General features: G+C 41.3%; 1 protein-coding gene across 1 annotated transcript in view; it reads left to right on the plus strand.

Moving 5' to 3' along the window:
- Nucleotides 1–4,547: 4,547 nt before the first annotated feature.
- The window catches only part of TACR1 (tachykinin receptor 1), a gene marked incomplete at both ends in the record, with an annotated part of 155,577 nt that continues 138,334 nt past the window's right edge, over nt 4,548–21,790 (plus strand). Inside the window, one exon of the mRNA XM_084235407.1 lies at nt 4,548–4,936. Coding sequence (XP_084091533.1) covers nt 4,548–4,936 — 389 coding nt within the window. The remainder of the gene's footprint in view (nt 4,937–21,790) is intronic.

A 21,790-nucleotide genomic window follows, 5' to 3' on the forward strand; every position in this document is an offset into this window, starting at 1 on the left:
ATACTCATTGCCACTCACAACTTTAAACTGAATTAGTCATACATCTCTCTAATTGCAAAGAGGCTACGAAAAGAAGAAAGCCATGTAAATTATATACATATATACCATATATATGATATTGCTGTAAGAATAGACAAATGGGCCAGTGGGAAAGGCTGGAAAATAAAAATATTAAATCACATGTATTTGAAAATTTAACCTATGATTAAGGATAATAGTTAAAGTCACTAGAAAAATGGACGGAGCTGTCTTTACTAGCTAACCATATAAAAAATAAATATTTTACATTAACAAAAACTAAAAACTCCAGGTGAATTAAAGACTGAAATATAAACAAGTGAAACAATGAAAAACAACAACCAGGAGACTATGTGAAAAAAAAGTCTAGCTTTGGTAAGAATTTTTAAAATCCCAATACTATTGAAGCAAATACAGACTACATAAAAATGGCTTAAGTTTTTATGACAAACACTTAAATTCAAGAGCTGAGCAATAGCATTAGACAAATATTTGAAATATTCATGACAGGCATAGTGTTTACACTTACAAAGAACACTTAGAAAAAAAATGACTGAAAGTAATCCAACAAGAAAAAAGACAAGGGATGTGAATAGACAGTTTACAGAAACAAAAATCCGTGTAGTCTTAAAAGAAGTTCAGATTCTCTAGTAGTCAAGAAAATAAAGTCTAAGTATAAGCAATGCTATATTTCATGTATTTTAGACTGCCAAAGCTAAAATGACCTTTAATACTTATTATTAGAGTAGATGTCAGGGAAAGGGGTAATTGCTAATGAAATATAACAGTGTTATACCCTTTTGGAAGGCAATCTGATAACATTAAATAGAAATATATAACACAAATATATACATACATGACTATAAAAATCTATTTCTGGGGGGATATATTCCACGGAAATAAAACATCAGGCTATGGAAATATATGTAAAAATGTTTATTTCAGCATTGTCTTTTGTAGGAAAAACTGGAAACAAAGTGAATTTTCATGAGTTGGGAAAGATAGGTATAAGCTTTGGTACAGGCATGGCATAAGAATAACACTTAGCTATTGAAAATGATGACTATGTCCTTTGACTCAAGTATTCAGATGATATTTTGAGAAAAGTAAAGTGTACAGCGAAAGACTTGTATTTGTCTATGCTTACATATGAGTATGAGTATTGTGTATATTTGTACTTCTGCCTATATTGTTTTGAAGAGTTTGGACAAATAAGGAAGGATTTGAACTAGGCTGTCAACAGGATTTACTTTGAGACTGAAGGGCCTGCTGTGGGTCAAGTGCAGCATTCAGTAGAAAGGGGAGTGGAGGAAAGAGGCTAAGTAAAGAACATCAACTCTTGTAGGGAAAAAAAGTGCATATAAGATCTTATCTATATATTTGTTCCAAATTCTCTGTATTGGGGGAGGAAAGTCACTACTTTGTAGTAGGGCAATGTTAGAAACATAACTCTTCTGAATGTGTATGGACCAAGCACACCTTCTGTTACTGTATGGTTGAGAGGGTTGTTTTAATGTGAACTCTTTGTGAATTTGCTTTGATTTTTTGTGGGAAAGGAATTCCCTTTAGTAAGTTATACCTCCTCCTAGGTCATGGCTCCCTGCCATGAGGAACTGTGACAGGAAAGACAGTCACTGAGTTAGGCCAGTCTTTGGGATACTTCAGAGCAGGGACTCGAAACCCTTGGAAAGCCAGAAAAGGACTCTAAGTGAGTTGGGTAGTCCTTATGGGACTTGAGGAGGGTGACATGGTTTGACATACAAAACATCTCTCTGGAATATCCACTCCCTATCACCCTCTTTCTCTTCTCAACCTTTAACACATACTTCACAGTCTTCTCCACCATACGATTTTCTTCTCTCCCCCTAATTCCCCTCATTGTCAAGGTGAGCTGCACTCCCCACCCCCTTCTCTCCTGCAGTGTCTAGTACATTCGTTCGCCATAATACTGCCCGTTTTGTAGAGTTAATTGCCTCTTTTTCCTTCTTTTGTCTATAAATTTTGCCAGGTCGTATACCCGCCCCAGTACCTGGCTCAGGGTATCAACTTGGACTAGTTATGGAGGATAAATCTGATGTTATATTTCGTTTGTATTATAGACAGGTTTATTAGCTTCCCCCGCTGCTCCCCACCCCGCCCCCACCCGCCCCCAAGCATCCTATAAAGTTCCTGTTGAAAAACATGAGCCGGCTTCCCACTGGACAGGGTGAAAGAGAAAAAATTAAAGGTGGTCGCACGCACACGCACGTACATGCACACTCTGTTTCAGCTCTGGGAGGTGGTGGAAGTAGCAGTCAGAGAAGGCTCCACTAAATAAGGTGGTAGTGTTCTCCTCAAGGCATCGCTGGAGGTTTCCCTTTAGGTTTGAGGGGTGTTTGGAGGACAGGGTAAAGCAAGGTGCGTTTTATATAAACACTGAAATCTAGGCTTCAACAAAACCAGAGTGAATGAGGAGCCGTTCCGCGCCCTCGTGAGAGGATCCGATTTTAGCCTGGTATAAACCTGTACGGTAAATTTCTAAGCCTTAAAGCGCTTTCCGCGAAATGCTTTACGCACTTGCCGCAGAGATGCGCAAGCAGCCGGGACTAGTGCGTAAACAGGGCTCCTGAGAGAGTGGAGCGTGCGCCACCCCAAACCTCGGCGTCCTGCAGACTACCCATCCGCATCCAGCCCCGCAGTAGAGGGGGCGGGGCAGGCAAAGAGCTAGCTGGGCGGCAGAAAGACTCCGAAGGTCGGGTTCCCCAGTGGAACCGTATCTCCTGGGTACTCTGGCTGGAAGGCGCTGGGAATTTCAGCCCATCTCGCTCCTCCAGAACGATTCTCTCCGACTGGCGGGCAGCTCCCCCTGCCTCCCAGTACCTGGTCCCCCCTCGGCCATTTGAAATGGCCTTGAACTGGGAGCTCAGGCCCAGCTGCCCGAAAGGGGTGGAGACGGAAGGCGGCAGACCTGCCCTCCCAGTCCTATAAAAACCTAGGAAGCCGGGGTGGGAGGGTGGGTGATGAAAAAGCCTAGGACGCTACCCCAGGCCCCGCGCTAGCCCGATGGCTGGAGAGGGACTGATGCAAAAGCTACCGGGACCGCGGGAGGCGAACGCGAGCCTACAGCGAGTGCTGGAAGAAATCCCAGAGTCGCGCATCTAATTTTGGGTGGCTCCTGCGCTCACCAAGCTTCGCAGGGAGAGCTGTCCGGTCCCCACTGCCTAGGCGAGGGGCTCTTCCAGATGATTCAAATGGGGGCGTTTCATAAACCGAGGGGTCAAACCTCAGGGGGCTTGGGAAAGGTGTCCTCAAAGCTTGGAGCCTATCAATGCTTCCCAGGAAAATCGGCGTGCTAGGGAAAGAAACTAGTTGTTTGGGGAGCGTTCCCTAAACACGGCCTCAGGAAAGTTGTTTTCCGAACACTTGGAACCCAGCATCGTCGCCTCTGGCTTACGGGTGGCAGCTAGAGCGAGCCCGCGGTGCGGCACTGCTGGAGCGCGGCCTGGAGCGCGGCACTGGCACTTCGGCCCCACACTTGCCCGACTCCCACCACCACACGCAAACGCCTCTGCAGAGCTGTCGCAGAGCTCGGGCTTGCCGTTGCTGGATCTTGAGTGTCCATCACCAAAGCGCTTATGCAAATCCTTCCTTTCCCTTTGGTGCAGCTGTGGTTCCAGCTGCAGACCCCATCTGGCGCAATTACTCCGAGGCCACCTAGCGCCCCCTCGCGGAGTGCGTGGGGCACTCAGCTTGCAGACTCCCTCAGCAGGTAAGCAGCAAAAGGCGTGGTGGCTGCGACAGTGGAGTGTGACAGTTGCCAACAGCTGGTGCAGCTGCCGCTCTTTGCACGGGTACTGGCAAGTACTCGGCCCAGGTACTGCCCCTTCCCGATGACGTCTCTGCTGCAGGCTATAAAAGCCTCGCGCACAGCCTGCTGAGGTTCTGCTAACTCCCGAGCAGAGCAGGACCAGAGACCAGAGGCGCCTGCGAAGCTGTAGGCGGAGGCGCTGGCGCTGGCGGCGGCGGTGCGGCAGCGAAAGCAAAGGAAAAATCTCCAGCTGGACATTGGCACCCAGAATCCCGGCCACAGACTCAGAACTTTTACAGGTCGCGCTGTGACGAGCACCCCGGCTCGCCTCCAAGACCTCACGCAGCCCAGGGCTTCGCCTTTCCTCCTATAGGCAGAAATAGGAATTGTAAGCCCCAGCAGGTGCAGAAAGGCGGGGGTCTCTGCTTCCTGGATCTGTGGCCGGTGGAATTTCTTTCCTGTTCCAGTCCAAAGCAGAAGAGAAGCTGTCTTGAGATTTCTGAACTCAAATGCTCCCCGAAGCTTGAAAGTGGAGGAATTCAGAGCCACGAGGAGCAGACAGCACACCCAGAAGCGTTTTTCTTCTAAGTGGCAAGTCTCCAGCTTACAAGGAAAGAGTTCTGCCCAGAGCGCGCCTGCTGCTCTTCTGTCTTGGTTGAGCAGGACTCACGCCAGGTGCTGCTCTCAGGACTCTGCTGCAAAGGGGGTGTGTGAGCAAAGAGCTTAGCCTTTTAGCTGAGGAATGGATAACGTCCTCCAGGTGAACTCAGACGTCCTCTCCAACATTTCCACCAACACCTCAGAGCCCAACCAGTTCGTGCAGCCAGCCTGGCAAATTGTCCTCTGGGCAGCTGCCTACACGGTCATTGTGGTAACCTCGGTGGTGGGCAACGTGGTGGTGATGTGGATCATCTTGGCCCACAAGAGAATGAGGACAGTGACCAACTATTTCCTGGTCAACCTGGCCTTCGCAGAGGCCTCCATGGCCGCCTTCAATACCGTGGTGAACTTTACCTATGCTGTCCACAATGAGTGGTACTATGGCCTGTTCTACTGCAAGTTCCACAACTTCTTCCCCATCGCTGCAGTCTTTGCTAGCATCTACTCCATGACCGCCGTGGCCTTTGATAGGTGAGTTTGCCCTTGTGGAAAAGGGAGAAAGCATCCACAGTGCTCCAGAGTTCACGATGGAGCTTGGGGGTTGAATTGTGCATGGTTCAAGGTGGAGAGCGGCCACCTTGCCCTGTTGTTTACTGATTGCCTGATGAAATCAGTGTTGATGGGGAGCTTTATCTCATCTCACTATTTTCTGTTCTATTTCCTCTTTCCTCTTTTCCTCCTTTTCACCCATCATCAGTCTCCCTTTCTTTACATGTCCCCCCTTTTCCTCATGCAACACTCTTTTCTCATCCCTTCTCTCATCTCCTTGACACTTTCCTTTAAATTCTTGTTTTGCTTTTCCCCATATATTCCCTCCTCTTTTGCCCTTAAAGTGTGAAGGAAATACCCAAGATTTGGCCACAGGGCTAGCCCCTGGTTGGGGCTTTGTCAGTCCCACAGGTCTGCTGTTGTGTGTGGGTAGGGTGGGAGGGTCTTGATTTGACACCTTCTAGTTTTTATGTACACTGTGGCAAATTTTCTTATCTTTCATTCTTTCCTGAAGATTCTGGAACTTTATTCTCCCCCCTCAATGCTCTAGTAGTATTTGGATGTGTAGAGCATTTCATTAGAATCATAAAAAACTTGGGATTCTAATTCATCTCCCTCTATGCTGCCATGAGTTCTCATTCAGGAATGAGAGGCAACTATGTTGTTCCTAAGAATCTACAGATAGGAATTTAAGGTGCTTGTCTGGGAGTTTTTCTAAATTTCTCTTGCAATATAAGATCAATGTCTTTAGCCTGTCTGTATTCACAGAGAAACATGTGCAGTTAAAACATCTGGAAGCTCCTCCTTTCCTGCAACCAACAGGTTAGGGTTTTGGAAGCTTATTGAAAGTGAACGCTGGCATTTTCAACACCGGGGTTAGCATTCTGGAAGGAAGGGGTCTCCTCAGGTGACATAATGAAAAACAGATTCTTAGAGTACAGCTGGACTTGTATTGATTTGTTGTGAGTGTCCTAGGACTGTGACGTGTACATCTGTGTGCACGAGTGTTAAATGTTTACATGTATGTGGAAGTATGTATAAAACACCTGCCACTCTGATTTTAAGATGGGTTCTTTTGATGGCCTTGCTGACATAAATCGAGTAAGAAACCCAAAGAAGGAGTCAGGAAAAAACTTCCCCAAAATCCAGAATTACTAAGCCCCTTTCCCTAAAGACTGTATATAATTTGCAATTAATTTCAAGTCTTTTTCATAGTTCATGGGCAATGAACACGTCTATGTCAGGGAAGGCTGTGTTTCCATCCTTTGCAGTGCTGTCTGAATGCTAGATTCTAAGTTCCATGTATATCTCCCTTTATCATGTGCTTGTTATGTTGTGTGTAAAACAAGTTGTGGCGACTAGATTACATTTTAAATGCAGAAGGGAAGCCAATTACTCAAAGTGGTCGTGAAGTGAATTCTTCAATAAACCAATCTCTTCTGTGACTCTGGTTTTCAGGTATTCAATTTTCTGAAAGTGAGATACGTGTGTAAATCTTCCACTTTGACCTGCTGCTTTAATCTCATAGCACCCCCCTTCAATTAGAAAATGCGTAGTGTGATCTACAACTGAATATAGGTGCAGTGAGACTTGGTACCATGTCAGCCTTGCGCCCACTCTCTTAATGAGAGGGGAAGTTTGTGTTTTTGCTGCATTTGGGACCTGTGTGAGCACAAGGGAGATGTGCCAGTCAGCATGAGCACCAGCAGACAGCTATCTTGCTTTGGCTAAAACAGGATTGACACGTTTCACAGCCCCCCTCTTTGTTTTTGAACTTAGAAGGCTATGGGCAATAGTAAGGCTCAAAATCTTCACAGTAGATTGGACAGGGAGCCAAATTTTTACTGCCTTGATGCTGGTGCTTCAGACTCTACTGTTGTTTCTCTCGAGGCAAACCACAAACAGGACCCCAACCCTGAATGACAACTGCTCAGGGAGATCAGAAGATCTCTGGTGCCAGGTCCCAAGCAATGGCAGCAACAAGAAATGTCCCTGTGTCCCTAAGGTGTATAGCTATAGCCCCAGGAAGATTAGCAGGTGGTGTCAGTCTAAAGTCCAAGATAGAGTCCGGGATGAGGCTTCAGGATCTATGCCTTACTCCTCCAAGTGCTCCTTCTAGTTTCCCTTGCTCAGCCTCTAAAGCACACAGTAAATGAATTCCCTCAGATTCTCTGATGAATGTTGTTCCCCTGTTTGCTGGGTCGTTCTTTCTTTCTCTCCAAGGATGCTTTCGAAAGGGAGGGAGCACAAGCTTTCTCCATGTGATTTATCTTCCCTTCTCTCCATCATGGCAATGCAGACTTTGAGGAAATATTAAATTATCTCTTTGATTGTTCCTTGAATTTTTAACAGATTATCCTTGAATCAAGTTTTTAAATATCAGGGGTAACACTGTTTTCCTGATTATAAAATTAAACCAATTTATTGTAGAAAACCTGAGAAATATGAAGAGCACAGATACAAAATACAACAAATCATTACTGTATAGGCAAAAATAACACCTGTTAACATTTGAATTTGACTACTATACTACACAGTTGAGATCAGATTCTATATAATTTTCTACCTTTTTTCTATTGGTGTTTAGTGGAAAACAATATTGTCTTCTCATGTTATTAAAAAACCTTCAGTGATATAATCTTAATGGCTTGCTATAGCTCCATTTTATGGATGTGCTATTATTACTTTAACCACTTCTCTGCTATTAGTTAGGTGATTTTTAGATTTTTTTGCTATTATGATTAATGTGCTAACAAACATTTCTATATAATAATTTTGTTTTTGTTTTCTTGATTATTTCCTTAGGACAGATTACTAAAAGCAGAATTAATGAGTCAAAAAAATGAAATTTTTGAAAATGCTTCCTCCTAATTTTAAAGGATTTTAATATCTGGGCAGGACCAGGAACATATCTGTTTATCTTTTCAGCACAAAGCAGAGTGCTGGGCATCTAACAGTCACTACATGTTTATAGGAAAAGTGAATAAATGAATAAAAAAAGCATGTTCCCAGAAGAACATTTGGAAAATCCATAAAATTGAAAAAAAAAAGTAAAAATCATCTGTAATCCTACTAATGGCAGTCATTCTGGAATGCTAGCTTATATCAATATTTACTTTCTCTGTGTTATTCATGCCACATATAGTTATTCAATCTCTCTTTTTTAAATTGGATCATAATAAAAACAGTTTCAATAGACGCTTTATTCTATTTCATTTTGTTCCTTAGCATCATCATAACATGAGCATTTTCCATGTCACGAAATAGTTTTCAAAATAGGATTTTTAATGGATGAATTATGTTATATGCCTATAATCATTTTGTTTCCATTTTCAATGGTTACAAGAAACTTTGAAATGAATATCCTGGACATAAATCTTTGAGAGGATTCCTTTTCTTTTCTTAAAATAAACTCTTTGAAGTGGAATTGCTGGGACAAACTTTCTTGATAAATTTTGCCAAATTTCCTTCTAGAATAAAAATGTATGCAGAAAAAAGCTTTAACTAAAGATGTAGTACCAATTTAAATTTTTCTTGTAATCTTTTCACAGAGTGAGAGAGAAAAGGGAAGGATTGAAAAAGGGGGGTAGGGGAAAGGAGGAGGGGAAGCAAAGAGAAAGATCAAGATCTCTTTCAGAAGGAATATGTATTGAAGGAAATGGTTACCCAGAATACCAAAACTTGCAGAAACAAATATACCTAATTAAGATCAGTTCTTCTAATTAAACCCCAACAAACACCAGAGATTTCACTTTCTAAAACTCTATGATTTCTCCCACTAAAAACAAAATTTAAGAAATCTTTGTATTATAAAAATTAAAAGGTATGTGTCATGTTTTATGAAATTAGAAGTTAGAGGACACTGAGTGGTGACAACTCTATTTTGCAGGGCCAGTAATAATAGCCAGTCTGCTATTGTAGAAAAGTATTGAAGAAGGGAGGAGAGGGCCCAGCCCCTAAGCACACAGAAGCACCATACACATAGACAGGTAACCTGATGTGGAACCAAGCACAGAGCTATAGGAGGTTCGGAAAAGCAGGGGCCTGGTCATACTGCTTCTCTGCCTGGCATGAGAAGGTATGAAAGGTGGAGATTGCTCGCTAGACTGGTTCTGGGTATGTTATGTTTGAGTGAAAGGAAACATACAAATGAAGATAATCAGAATCAAATATATAGATGCCCAGATATGTATAAAGTTTGAAGACAAAAGAGGAATTGTGTTTTCTGAGATAGCAGCAGAGGAAACAAAAGCAAAGACATGCACAAATAACAAAGATTCTTCCCACTCTGTTTCAGTCATACCCAGCTACAAGTTTAAATGACCTGCTTCCCATGTCTCTGCTAGACCTGTAGTATGTTCTTGATCTTAATCTTGTTGGCTGGACTGGACCTCATTGTATATTTCATGATCCATCCCACTCTGAGGCAGGACTTAGAGTTCAGGATGTTTAGCACTATTTAGATGGACCTCACAACCCATGACCAAGCAGCTCTGAGATGTTGAGAATAGTCATTCTTTTTTTTTTTGAAAGATTCATTTATTTTTATACAAGAACTGGGGTATAGGCCAGAGGCACGGGAGGGTGAGAGGATTCACCAGAGACAGAGCGAGGAGCAGAACAGGCAGACAACCGAAATACACTGCACTGCTGAGGGGAGCAGTGGGCACAACAGGAGAGGTCTGCCACACCATGTGGGATTCTTGCTGGCCAGCCGGGAATCAAACCGGTGCTGCAGAGGCTGTGGACAGGTTCACAGCGCAGCACTCAACCCACTGTGCCACCGGGGAGGCCCAGAGACCAGCATTCTTTAGAAGCTTACCCCCACAACTGGCCCTGTCTTTTCAAATCAGGAACCTCAAATATCTGGGTTGATTTAGACCAGATCTGCGCGGGTTACAGCTTAGATGGGTCATTTAGGCTACAGAACATTTCCTGGAGAAGTTCGATGGCAACCTGCCCTCTGGACCTGCCTCACTGCCTTTGTTCTATCCTCCCCGACTCACGGGAGCCTGCTGATGTCCTGAGTCATCAAGGCACTTGGTTTTTTCAAACTGATAGCAAAGTTTCAACTGGAGGAAATAGAGTAATTCTCATTGTAAAAGCACATAGTATGAGCACAAGATTAGTTACTATTATTGTTGCTGAATTAGCAAATGGTGGAATGAGGATTCTAAGAATAAAGCACTCACCCGTAAGCTTCAACAAAGATCTTCAGCCCATCAAGGGCTGATGCCACCAGGAGCAGTGATTTTCCTCACATCTTCCCTTAAAGAGCTTATGCTACTTATGGGGTTGGGGGGAGCAGAGCAATAGACTGAGAAATAATTACAATTTGAGGTGTCGAGGGATCAGTTTCATATGGGCTGTACAGTCAAGTTCTATAGGGGAAAAGAGAAGGGAGGAAATGTTCAGCGGGAATGAGCAAGGAAAACCTGAGAAGGTGGAAATTGAGCTGGAACTTGAATATTAGATAAGATTTGTGGAGAGGATGATAAAGAAAGGTGACACTCCAGCTAGAAGAAACTGTTGACAATAGTGCAGAGGTAGAAAGTTGCAGAGTGTTTGGGGAGATGACAGATTGATTCAATTGAAGTAAATTTGCAAGTGAATCAGAGGTTGAATGGTAGGAAGAAAATGAGTACAGGTTTTGTTGGATTTGATGTGAAAATATAATGATTAGTTGAAAATGTTCAACAAGTAATTTGAGAAGTAGCTACAGAATAAGCCAGGGATCAAAATGTAGATTTGTGAATTTTTCAAACAGAAGTTTGAAAAGTAGAGAATATCTCTTTACATATATATTTCCAGAGAAAAAGTCCAAGATTCACAGGAATTCCTCCCAAGAAGTAGGAAGGGAAAAGGAAGAAATAGAGAGGTAGTAGAGAAATCAGGATATGGGGAGGGACAAAGGTTAAGAGTGGTGACATGTGCTTGTTATATTAATTGTGTCTTTAAAATCCAAAGAGGATGAAGACATTATATTTAGCAATTAGAGAGTTCTAGTGATCTGTGAGCGAAAATGTCAGCAGAGTATGGCAAAGGAGGATAAAATTAGATGGCAATGAGGGGAACACCCTCTTTCTCATTCACCTGTCCATCCATCAAGCCATTATTAAGCACCAGCAGTGTACCAGATAAAACACTATAGTTGCCCTTGTGCCCTCAGTCTTTGGGGAGTGACGTTATAACCCAGTGCAGTTAATGCTGCACTGAGGGAGCTTGGAGACAGAGCAAAGAAATACCCTTGGGAATATAGGAAAGACTAACTGGTAAAATAAAGGAGAGAAAGAGGAGGACAAGGACATGGGGGAAGAAGAGAAGGGGGAAGCGAAAAGATTATATAAATATTTATATAAGATTATATAAATACAGAAAAATGCACTCACTATAAGTAGAATTGCAGAAAGAGAAAATTACAGAGAAAGTAATGTGAAGGGTTTTTTTTTTTAATTAACTAAAAGAATACCAGATTGGGAATTGTCACAATGATTTATTAATATTTGTCACTTGGAAACTAGAAAGGAGATTTCATGTTAATAAAACTGATGATACCTTATATTTATTTGTTCTTTAGTCCGTTGTCTCATTTAATCTTTCATACCAATGGGGATTCTGTTTCTACCTTGAAAAGACTATTAGAAAAAATTTCTTTTAGCATCATCCTCCCATTCCTCACTCCCTCATAGCTTGAAGACCCATGCAATTTGCTTTTGTGTGTCGTAGACCTCTGCCTACATGTTCCTACCAAAGGTCCCTTTCGGAGGCTACATCATCTAAGGAAAACTGCCGTCCAAAGTAGGAGAGTGATGTAAAGGTCCTACTGTGCCAGAAAGGACACTGGAGACTCTTTTGACAATTTTCTACTCAAATAAAAATTCAACCCCACAACTTTCTAGACGGGGCCATTGTAAGAGTAACAAATTCTGCTTGTATTTTACTCAATTTGCTCACATGTTAAATCCATTCCATTTAGAATCATTAAAGATTATTCCTTTTTTGAACTAAATCTGTCTCTGATTTTGGTTTATCCCTAGTAGCACAATACCTCATCTATGTAACAGTCTTTCATATGCTTCCCTCCTTCCCTGGTTAGTTGTCCCTGATTCCTTCATATTTCCATCATTGTTGGTCTATACTGGCTATTTCCATTTGTTAAGATCCTCTTAACTGAGAGGTTAACTAATGCCCAGAATTAGCATTACCCTATTACTATTAAAGCAGGTCCTCAAAGAACATTACTTTATTTAGTGTTGTTTCATTACACTGTCGATGAGCACAAAAAAAAAAAAAAAAAAAAATTCCTGGCCAGGACCAGTCTTGTGAAGTTTGCATGCTCTGCATGTTCTCCCCATGCCTGCATAGGTTTTATCCAGGTACTCTGATTTCCTCTCACATCCCCAAAATGTATTCATTAAGTTCATTGGCATGTCTAAACTGTCCCCATCTGAGTGAGTGTGGAGGTGTGTGTGAGTGTGCCCTGTAGGGGAGCAGCATTCTGTCCAAATTTGGCTCCCACTTTTTACCCTGAACTGCAGGGATAGACTCCAACCACCTGGGACCCTGAAGTAGCATAAGGGGCTTAGAAAATGAATGAATGAATACAAATTGCTGTTTCATATTAGAAGTATTTGGTGTCTTTAATTTGATATTTAGTGTTTTTGTGACCAGAAATATGCCATTGGAACTTAACATTAGTTTATAGCAATAGCCTATGGTAAAAGTGATTTCCTTATAAGTTATTTCACTTAAACTCACCATTTCCAAGATTCTATCAATGATATTAAGTGAGGACTGACTGTACCCAGTCCAGCACCACCTGTTGTAGGGCTAGCATCCTACCTGACAACTTTGCTTCCCCTTAGCCTTTAGCTCAGATGTCATTGCCACTAAAAAGTTGACCTTAACCTGTGAGTCTTGATAAAATGTTCCTCTAATATATTCCCCTGTCATTAATCCAGTAAGGTTGTAACTGCCTGTAACTTTTTTGTTTGAATAATATTTTATTAAGATTATATAAATACAGAAAAATGCACTGACTATAAGTAGATTTACAATGAGCACTCCTATGTAACTGTGGTCCAGGTCAAGAAATAGAACAAAGGGCCTCCCTGGTGGTGCAAGGGGTTAAGCACCACACTATGAAGCGATCCATGACCTCTGCAGCACAAGTTTGATCGCTGGCCAGCCAGGGAGGTAATCCACATGGCACAGCAGACCTGTCTTGCCCGCTGCTCCCCTCAGCAGTGTATTTCAGTCAGTCTGCCTGTTCTTTCTGCTCCCCACTCTGTCTCTGGTAAATCCTCTCACCCCCCAAATCCCTGGCCTGTACCCCAGCTCTTGTATGCATAAATAAATAAATCTTTAAAAAAAAAAGAAATAGAACAATACCAGAACACATCCCTTCCCCACAGCCCTCAGTCACCAAAGGTAATCAGTATCCCATCACTATCTCTAATCTGTTAGTCTCTCCCACACCTCTCTGTCCACTAGATTGCACATATTGTAAGGAGAGAATAAAGGGGAAAGGTTTGAAAGTTCCTGATTTGTTGTCTAACATTGAGTAAAGGCAGTTAATAGTAATGTTAAGCTCTCTTAAACCCTGACACACCATTATATCCATTACACAAATCCAGACCTGTTTCAACCTCCTCTTGGATTCCTTCACATTGGTTACAGTAATAAGAGAGTGAGACACATATATATCCTCTCCTAGAATTTTAGTTTAAAACCCTAATTGGCTCAGCAAACCTTTTGCTGAGGGCTTCAAGCACCCCTCCCATCTGTGGAGAGGAGCACGCCCTCACTAGACTCCACCATTTGGATATGGTATGTCACAGTCTAGAAAAACCAATCTCTTCTTTTATATGCTCTCCAAAACCACACATACACTTCCCATATCCTGCATGTCCAACATCACATCCTTATGTTGGGGAGGTACTTTGATGTAGGATCACTTGCCTGTTTGATGTCTGAGGGAGAACTTGGTCATGATAAAAAAACTCTTATAGCTGCACCATTAATACATATTCAGCTTGTTAAAGTTGTGTTTCTTTTGCCTTTGAACACATCTTACAAACTTTGGGACTTTTCTTATAAATCTAGTTTGTGTGTGTTAAAGGGTTAAACATTCACTTCCGCATGTCTTTTGACTAGTGATCAATCAGCTCTCAAAAAGATGAAATACTTCCTCCTAAATATTTTAATACCATTTTCAAACTTGGTCAAAAAATCTTACATATTTCAATTAGTCAGAAATTTTTATAAACTTGGCAAATCAAATAACCTCAAAAATGTAAACAGCGCTTATAAAACTGATTAATAAAATTCTCTAAACACTTCAAACTATAATCACAAATTTAATACATCTGGTTTTCTTAAAACTTCACATCTCTAACAGAATGACTTATAAATAGGAGAAGCAAAATCTTTCACAGGACACATAGTTCTTGCAAATCTAATAAATCAAAACCTTTAAATTTAGCTATCAAATTCTCTTAAAGAATTTCAATTTGCTAAGAATTAAACTTACAAGTTCAGTTAATGAGATTCTTGTAAGCATGTAAACATTGACTACAAAATTAATTAGTGAAATCCTCCTAAGTATTTCAATTAAAATTACAAATCTCGTAAGTTGACTGTATAAAAGATCAAATTCTCATTCCAAATTTCTTAAAAACAAAAATCACACACAAAGTAGTATCTATCAATCATAAAACACCATAATAAAAACACACTTCTCACAGAGATGTGCCATTTCATCACTGGCTATCTATGTTTTAAAAATGTCTTCCCAGAGTTACAAAGTTACTCAGCAAAGGTGGCTGAATCACCTACTTCTGAGGTTCTGGAATCAAGATGAGTGGAAGATCCAAATCTGGCGGTGTCTTTTAGGGACCTGGCCATAGCTACTGCCTGATGCCTGATGCCCGAAGCCCTTATTGCAGAGCTCTGCCAGCTCAGTGGCCGTAGGACCCACCCACCGTTCCACTGGAATAGAGTTTCATAGTTCCAAAGCACCCTCTATCTCCGTGACTTCCTTCAACTTGTGAGCCCTTTCCAACTTCATCCCTTCCTTGACCCCTTTCCAACTTCATGTTAATATTTAATCATCTGATTTATGTAGAAGGATCATGCAGAGTCTCTTCCCTAGTTTTCATCCAACTGCTTTGCTACAAAGTAGAGTTAAATTCTGCACCTTCTTTAAGTTAAATTCTACACCTTCTTTTTTTTTTTTTTTTTTTTTTTTGGTCTTTTTGGATATCTCTATTTCAGATTGCTCATTGACATGGAAAAGTGACCCAAAAAAATCACTACCTGTCCTGGGTCCTTCAGTTTCGTTTCTGAGACTTTGAGGTCATGGAGAAATGTGTGCTGAAATTTATGTGAGTGTATTCTATTTCTTCACATGAGTCATCAAAAATGAAGAGGTAATGTCTATAGGTTTTGACAAATGCAGGCTCTCAGTATGTCTCAAATCTGTGCCCAGACACTGTCTACCTTCTGTACAGAAAGGTAGACACTACGGCCACTGAGCTGGCAGAGCTCTGCAATGAGAAGGGCTTCGGGCATCAGTGGCTCCCATTCCTCCTGGCATGAAGTGTCAGGAGCACGATCTTTCTCCTGGAGCCTGTGAGCCACCAAGCACCACTCAGTCCTCCAAGTGGATCATGAGATGCTCCTTCTTCACATCAACTGGACTTCCACCTCAAGGACAAAGTCATGGCTTTTTAATGGTCGTAGGAGTGCTGAGTCCCTTTTCTTTCCATCCTCCTCAATGTTATAGATAATAAAAATTAAGTGATGTTCTACTCAGCCCAGTGCCCTAAGCCATTTATGGAGTGATGAGCAGCTACCATCACGAATCACACAGCTGCCCGTGGTCATTCAGGGAGGCACTCAGTAGTCTGGGCCTGCTACTCCTTTGCTTTCTTTACCATGGTATATAACTGAGACACATTGCTAAAAGGCTCAGGTGCACATTTAGTGGCATGTGGGGGAGATTAGGAACCTAAGCTTAAACACTCACCCTTGTATCACTTATTAATTATTTTATTGTGGAGAAATGTTTTCTTGAATAATTAATGTTTAAGAGGATTTGTCTGACTCTAGAAATAACAACATTTCCAAACAACAACAAAAAACCCACAAAGAGCTGAAATACTCTCCTAAATAGCCCCAGGGGCTTTAAAATGCCCTGGAATTCATCATGGGAACTAAAATGGATACAGCCCTGAGGATGAACTACAGCTATCTACCTGGTCTCTTCAAAGAACTGGAAGATAACCTAGAAAACCTTGAGATTGAATTTTTGCTGGGTCTCATTTAGATACACTTCCAAAGACAGGCCAGTTTCTTTCTCTTCCCAACAGGAAGGATGAAGGGTCTGAAAGTTAATGTGTGAAAGACTCAGCTATAATAGCAACAGCCATCACAGATTTCAGTGGCCAAATTAAGGAGCTGCAAGCCTAAAATTTTAGGCAGAATGTAAAGAAGGCAGAGAGATACTATCTTCTACTCTTTTTGGCAATTTCTCATCAATTGTGCTCTAACCAGCTCAAGTCTGCATTGAGGGGCTCCCCAAACTTGCCTCAAAAACACATGATCCCAAATTTCTGTTCAATTCTCTTCATAGTCTAATCCAATTTAGCAACATTGGGTTCAACCAAGTTGAACCCCCAAAAATGAATAGCTGATCAATATCACACAAAGGCAGGAATGATATGGGCTTTTACCCCCCAAGCCCCTTTTATATTTTAAAATGGGAATGTTTTCATTGTGGATACCTAGTTCTTGAGTAGGATAGAATATAAAAAATTAAGACAAGCTTTGTCCTAGGATCTGAGCCATTATGAGATGCAAGGAATGCTAGAATTTAGTTGCTATAGAAGTGCCTAGAGTTTGGCTTTCAGGATAGCACTCCAAGTATCTCCCAAGAAGACTGCTGACATGCACAAGGGGCTGTTGGCATGAGTTCAGATTGCTCTAGAAGACTTTCTCCTGCCACAATAAGAATGGTCCTGGCCCTGGAGTGCCCGTGAACTCTGCATTTGTGTTCAGAGTTTGTGAAACAAAGTTGAATTTACTTCTGTTCTGCATACCTCTTTGCAAGTCACTAGTTCTCTTTGTTAACCATCTACTATTTTTGTAACTTGGGAGGCTGTTGTTATCAGAAGGGACTTGGGGTCACAGTCCAGATGGTTCTGAGAGTCTGGTAGATAGGGGTTAAGGGCAGCAGTGCAGAGCCGTCCTCTTTAGATGGCTAGGACTGATTCTTCACCTTTTCAGCATCTTTATCAATGAATTTGTGCTGTTTACAAGTCCTGGGGTGAGGGCCAGGTTTCCAAGAGCTGGGCTTTCTGCCAGGGCCTGTCTGGACCCATAATTCATCTAAAGTTTTCATTTCTTTACTTTTTTCTTTTCCCTTTCTCTTATTGTGTTTTCTCAATAATCATGTAGTCTATAAATCTTTATCTTTTTTGCTTTATATCCAGTGTCCTTTACTAGATCTTTCAGAACAATGTTGATGATTGAAACTGGTGATAGAAGGCATCTTTCTAAATATGTTGACTGTTGGTTTAAGACAGATATTTTACAATTATATCATTCAATTCCTAGTTAACTAAGACAGTTGATCAAGTCCAGATATTTAATTTACTAATTATCCTTTTTTTAAAGATTTATTTATTTTTATACAAGAACCGGGGTACAGGCCAGATGCGCGGGAGGGTAACAGGATTCACCAGAGACAGAGCAGGGAACAGAACAGACAGACTGATGAAATACACTGCTGAGGGGAGCAGTGGGTGAGACAGGAGAGGTCTGCTGCACCGTGTGGGATTCTCGCCTGCTGGCCAGGATCAAACCAGCGCTGCAAAGGCTGCGGACAGCTTCAAAACGTGGTGCTCAATCGCGCTGTGCTAATTAGGGAGGCCCTAATTATCAGTCTTAGGCTTTGTTCTTCAAGCACATTGCTAGATTTTCTTGCTAATATTTTATTTACATTTTGCACTGTTGCTGTGAAGTACAGCTGCCATATGCTTTCCTTTTTTTGGTACTGTCTTTTCGAGTTTTGATTTCCAAGCTATAAATGAAATAAGTATTTTCTTTTTGTGAGTGCATGGATAAAATATCAGTTTTGTTTTGTTTTGTTTTATTGAGGCAACTTTTGTTTATACCATTGTTTATGTTTTAGAATTGTATAGCCTTCTGCATCACCACCAAAATCCCCGTCATCCACCCCCATTGCCCATTTTGTTCCCTCCCTACTTTATTCTTCCTCTCCTTCCCTTTCTGATAACCTCAGTTGTCAGCTTTCTAGGGTTAGTCCTTTATTTGTCTTTGTCTGACCCTTTGTTTAGATTCTTTATATTCCACATGCAAGGGACACCATCTGGTATGAGTGTTTCTCCTTCTGACGGAAATAAGTATTTTCTAAAATTTTTTCTGTGGATTCAAACAAATGATTTTTGATGAAAAGCTTTTCTTCCAATCAATTTCTTGAAAGAATTCTTCCCTTTTTTCTCTTTTTAGTCTTTGCACAGGAGTACAGGGCATTTCCCAGGCTCTTTAGATAACACACAGGAAAAAAGGAAGAACAAAATAGGTTACTAATTCAAAAAACCAGTGGGCCTGATGTCTGCACAGTGGGTTGCAGATTTTACCTTCTCAGCTTAGGAGCCTGGCTAGCCGGGGACACAAAAGGAGAAAAAGAACCTCAACCACATTCTTTGCAAGGTTGATCAGTAAGAAAGCCAGCAGCAGGAGCAGGAGGAGAGGCCCTGCAGAGGCCCTCAGTGGCGATAGGGAGAGGCTGGGCCTCCAGGCTCTGTCTTTATTTCTGTCACAATACAGTGTCCCAGGAGAGACACATCCACATGGGCAGACACAGATTCTGACAAAATCCAGGAAAATGTAGCAGAAAAAATATAGCAGTACAGACTTTTTCAGTTTGGACATACATTTTAGAAGACTTTTAACAAATCTGTGATTAATCAGACTACTTATTTAATGACCTCAAGAACTAATGTTTAGTGGGGAAATATGCATTACAATTTTTTTAATTCACTTTACTTTCAAAACATTTAGTTTTATTTTTTTTCAGTCTCTCCCATTCCATAAACAATAGGAATAAAGCAAACAAGTAGATACCATTGAAGAAGAAATAAAAATAACCTTACTTGGCAGTTTAAAATAATCATTATACATGCAGGATATTGGCTTCTAACATGTTATTATTAATACAATTTGAATTTGGCACATTTTATTTTCAACATCACTTTGCTCTTAAGTGATAATTATTATGTTCCACTAATGCAGAACTCTCCTATGCTGTTTAAATGTGGATCTAAATTTTTATAGAGAGCAAAGACCATGCGTACCCTGGTTCCAGGGATAAAACAGTCAGCAAGAATCAAGCCTGACTTCTGCCTTTAAACAGATATTGACAAGATGTTAATCCAGTGCTTCTTCAAATCAGTATAATTACTGACTAGAGGTATTAAAGCATCTTAATGTTATGAAAGTATACAAAAATTCACCTTGTCAGAATGGTTTGGGGATGAGATCTAAAGATGGAGTAGGCGCTAGGGTGAGCAGTGTGGCAGACACCACGGACTGACGACACAGAAGCCACAAGTCTCCATCTCCATCATCCTCTACTAAAGATGCCATCAGTGCCCCAGCCTTCTTACAGGGAGCACTGCCCACAGGCCAAAGCTTTGGCCAGTGGAGTCCAGGAGGAAGTCTTTTTTTTTTAAAGATTTTATTTATTTATTTATTTATTTATTTATTTAAACAAGCACTGGGTACAGTCAGAAGCGCAGGAGGGTGAGAGGATTCACCAGAGCCAGAGCAGGGAGCAGAGCAGGCAGAAGGACCTAAGTACACTGCTGAGGGGAGCAGCGGGCGGCAAGAGAGGTCTGCGCGCCATGCGGGACCCTCCTCTCGTAGGAGGGCTGCTCCCCAGGGAGCAGCCGGGGATCGAACCAGCGCTGCAGAGGCCGCGGGCAGCCCCCCAACCTAGCGCTCAACCGCTGCGCCACCGGGGAAGCCCAGGAAGTCTTTTTATTTTAATTTTTTTGTTGTTGTAGATTTATTTATTTATTTAAACAAGCACTGGGTACAGTCAGAAGCGCAGGAGGGTGAGAGGATTCACCAGAGCCAGAGCAGTGAACAGAACAGGCAGACTGAGGAAATACACTGCTGAGGGGAGCAGCGGGCATGGCAGGAGAGGTCTGTGCACTATATGGGACCCTCGCCAGCAGCCGATCCAACCGGCACTGCAGAGGCTGTGGGCAGCTTCAACTGCTGCGCTCAACTGTGCTCAACTGCTGCACCACCAGAGAAGGCCCCAGGAGGAAGTCTTTAGACCAAGCTTATCTTTCTGAAGAAAAATGCAATAGCTACAAGAAGAAATGCTTCTTACTCTTTGCCTTTCCCCCTTCTCTAGAACAAAAGTGAGAGACCTAGAAGGTAGCAGCATACATTATCTATGAGAACAACTCTTATCCACTAAGGATTGTGGATTAGAAAGAACCTGGAACCCTGATTGTATCATTAACCCACATACTAACCCAAAATGACTTAGCTGTGGGCTTCTTGATAGGAAAAATAATGAAACTTCTATTCCATTAAGCCTTTGATAATCATATTTTCTGTTTATTTGCAACCAAAGGTAATTCTAACTAATTTAAGTTGATAGGGAATATAAGAGTGCTATACAAGTTAAACTGCATTTATGAGTTAAAAAAAAAACAACTAGGTAGAAGAAAGTATAATGTATTGGAAGAACCAATGCTTTTCATTTATACTTGCCGTCTTTCACATTAAAAATTTATCCATTGAAGAAAAATAAAATCACAACTCATAAACACAATGATATTTTATTTCCATCTCAACTATTAATGGAACCTTAGTCATAGAAGCTCACTGCAGATTGTGGGGTAGACAAGACAGGCTAAGAGTTATTAGTAATTTTCACCCTCTATTTCATACTCAGGAGAGCAAGTGAGTGAATGACACCACCATAGGAATAATGCTGGATCCACTTAACTTACTTTTGATGATCTTAATATTTGATATTATATGAGGAGACCAATGGGTTGAAATACGTTTGCTCTTGTTTTTAATTTTGTCCCCTTTTGAACAAGTCATATTTATTCTTTATTTTTAAAAATTATTTCCTAGGTGTTTTTGAAAGAATTTGAGAAACAAGATTTTCAAGGTAACTTTCAATCTTTTATCTAATTATGAATCCATATTCAATTTTTGGAGTTAATAAAGTTAATAGAAGAAAGGAGGGTGTTTTAAAGTGGGTAAGAAGCTACTGGTAAGGAATCAAAATAGGGGATTATTATGATATTGAAGTTAAAATATTACTATAACTAAGAGACTGGAAAAGCTAGATCCCAGAGATTTAGTGCGTGAGTGTATGATTTTGCAGGTCATTTGATGTCTGAAGGAGTAAGCATTGAAAGTGAGTGATGGGAAGTTGAGAATCCTCCAGTTTACTAACTTGGAAGGAAAGGTAGAAGGATGGTCAAATCAGGAGCAAAAAGACAAAGCAGGTTAGAAAAGAACATCTCCACACCCACTATACAGCATCTACATATCCAACTTAGACACTCAACAACTATTTATTGAGCCTATGTTGTATTAGTTATCTACAGCTGCAATAGTGCTAAGTAACAATTATCTATAAGATCTCATTGGATACAATAATAAACAATCATTTAGTCATTAATCTGCAGCATTCAGCTGATTGGGGCTTGTGATGAAGTTCAATCATATGTCTGGGACCAGTTAGCTGCCAGCTGATGAAACTGACCTTGGCAG

This window comes from Talpa europaea (genome assembly GCF_964194135.1).
Source record: "Talpa europaea genome assembly, chromosome: 6".
Classification (NCBI taxonomy): domain Eukaryota; kingdom Metazoa; phylum Chordata; class Mammalia; order Eulipotyphla; family Talpidae; genus Talpa; species Talpa europaea.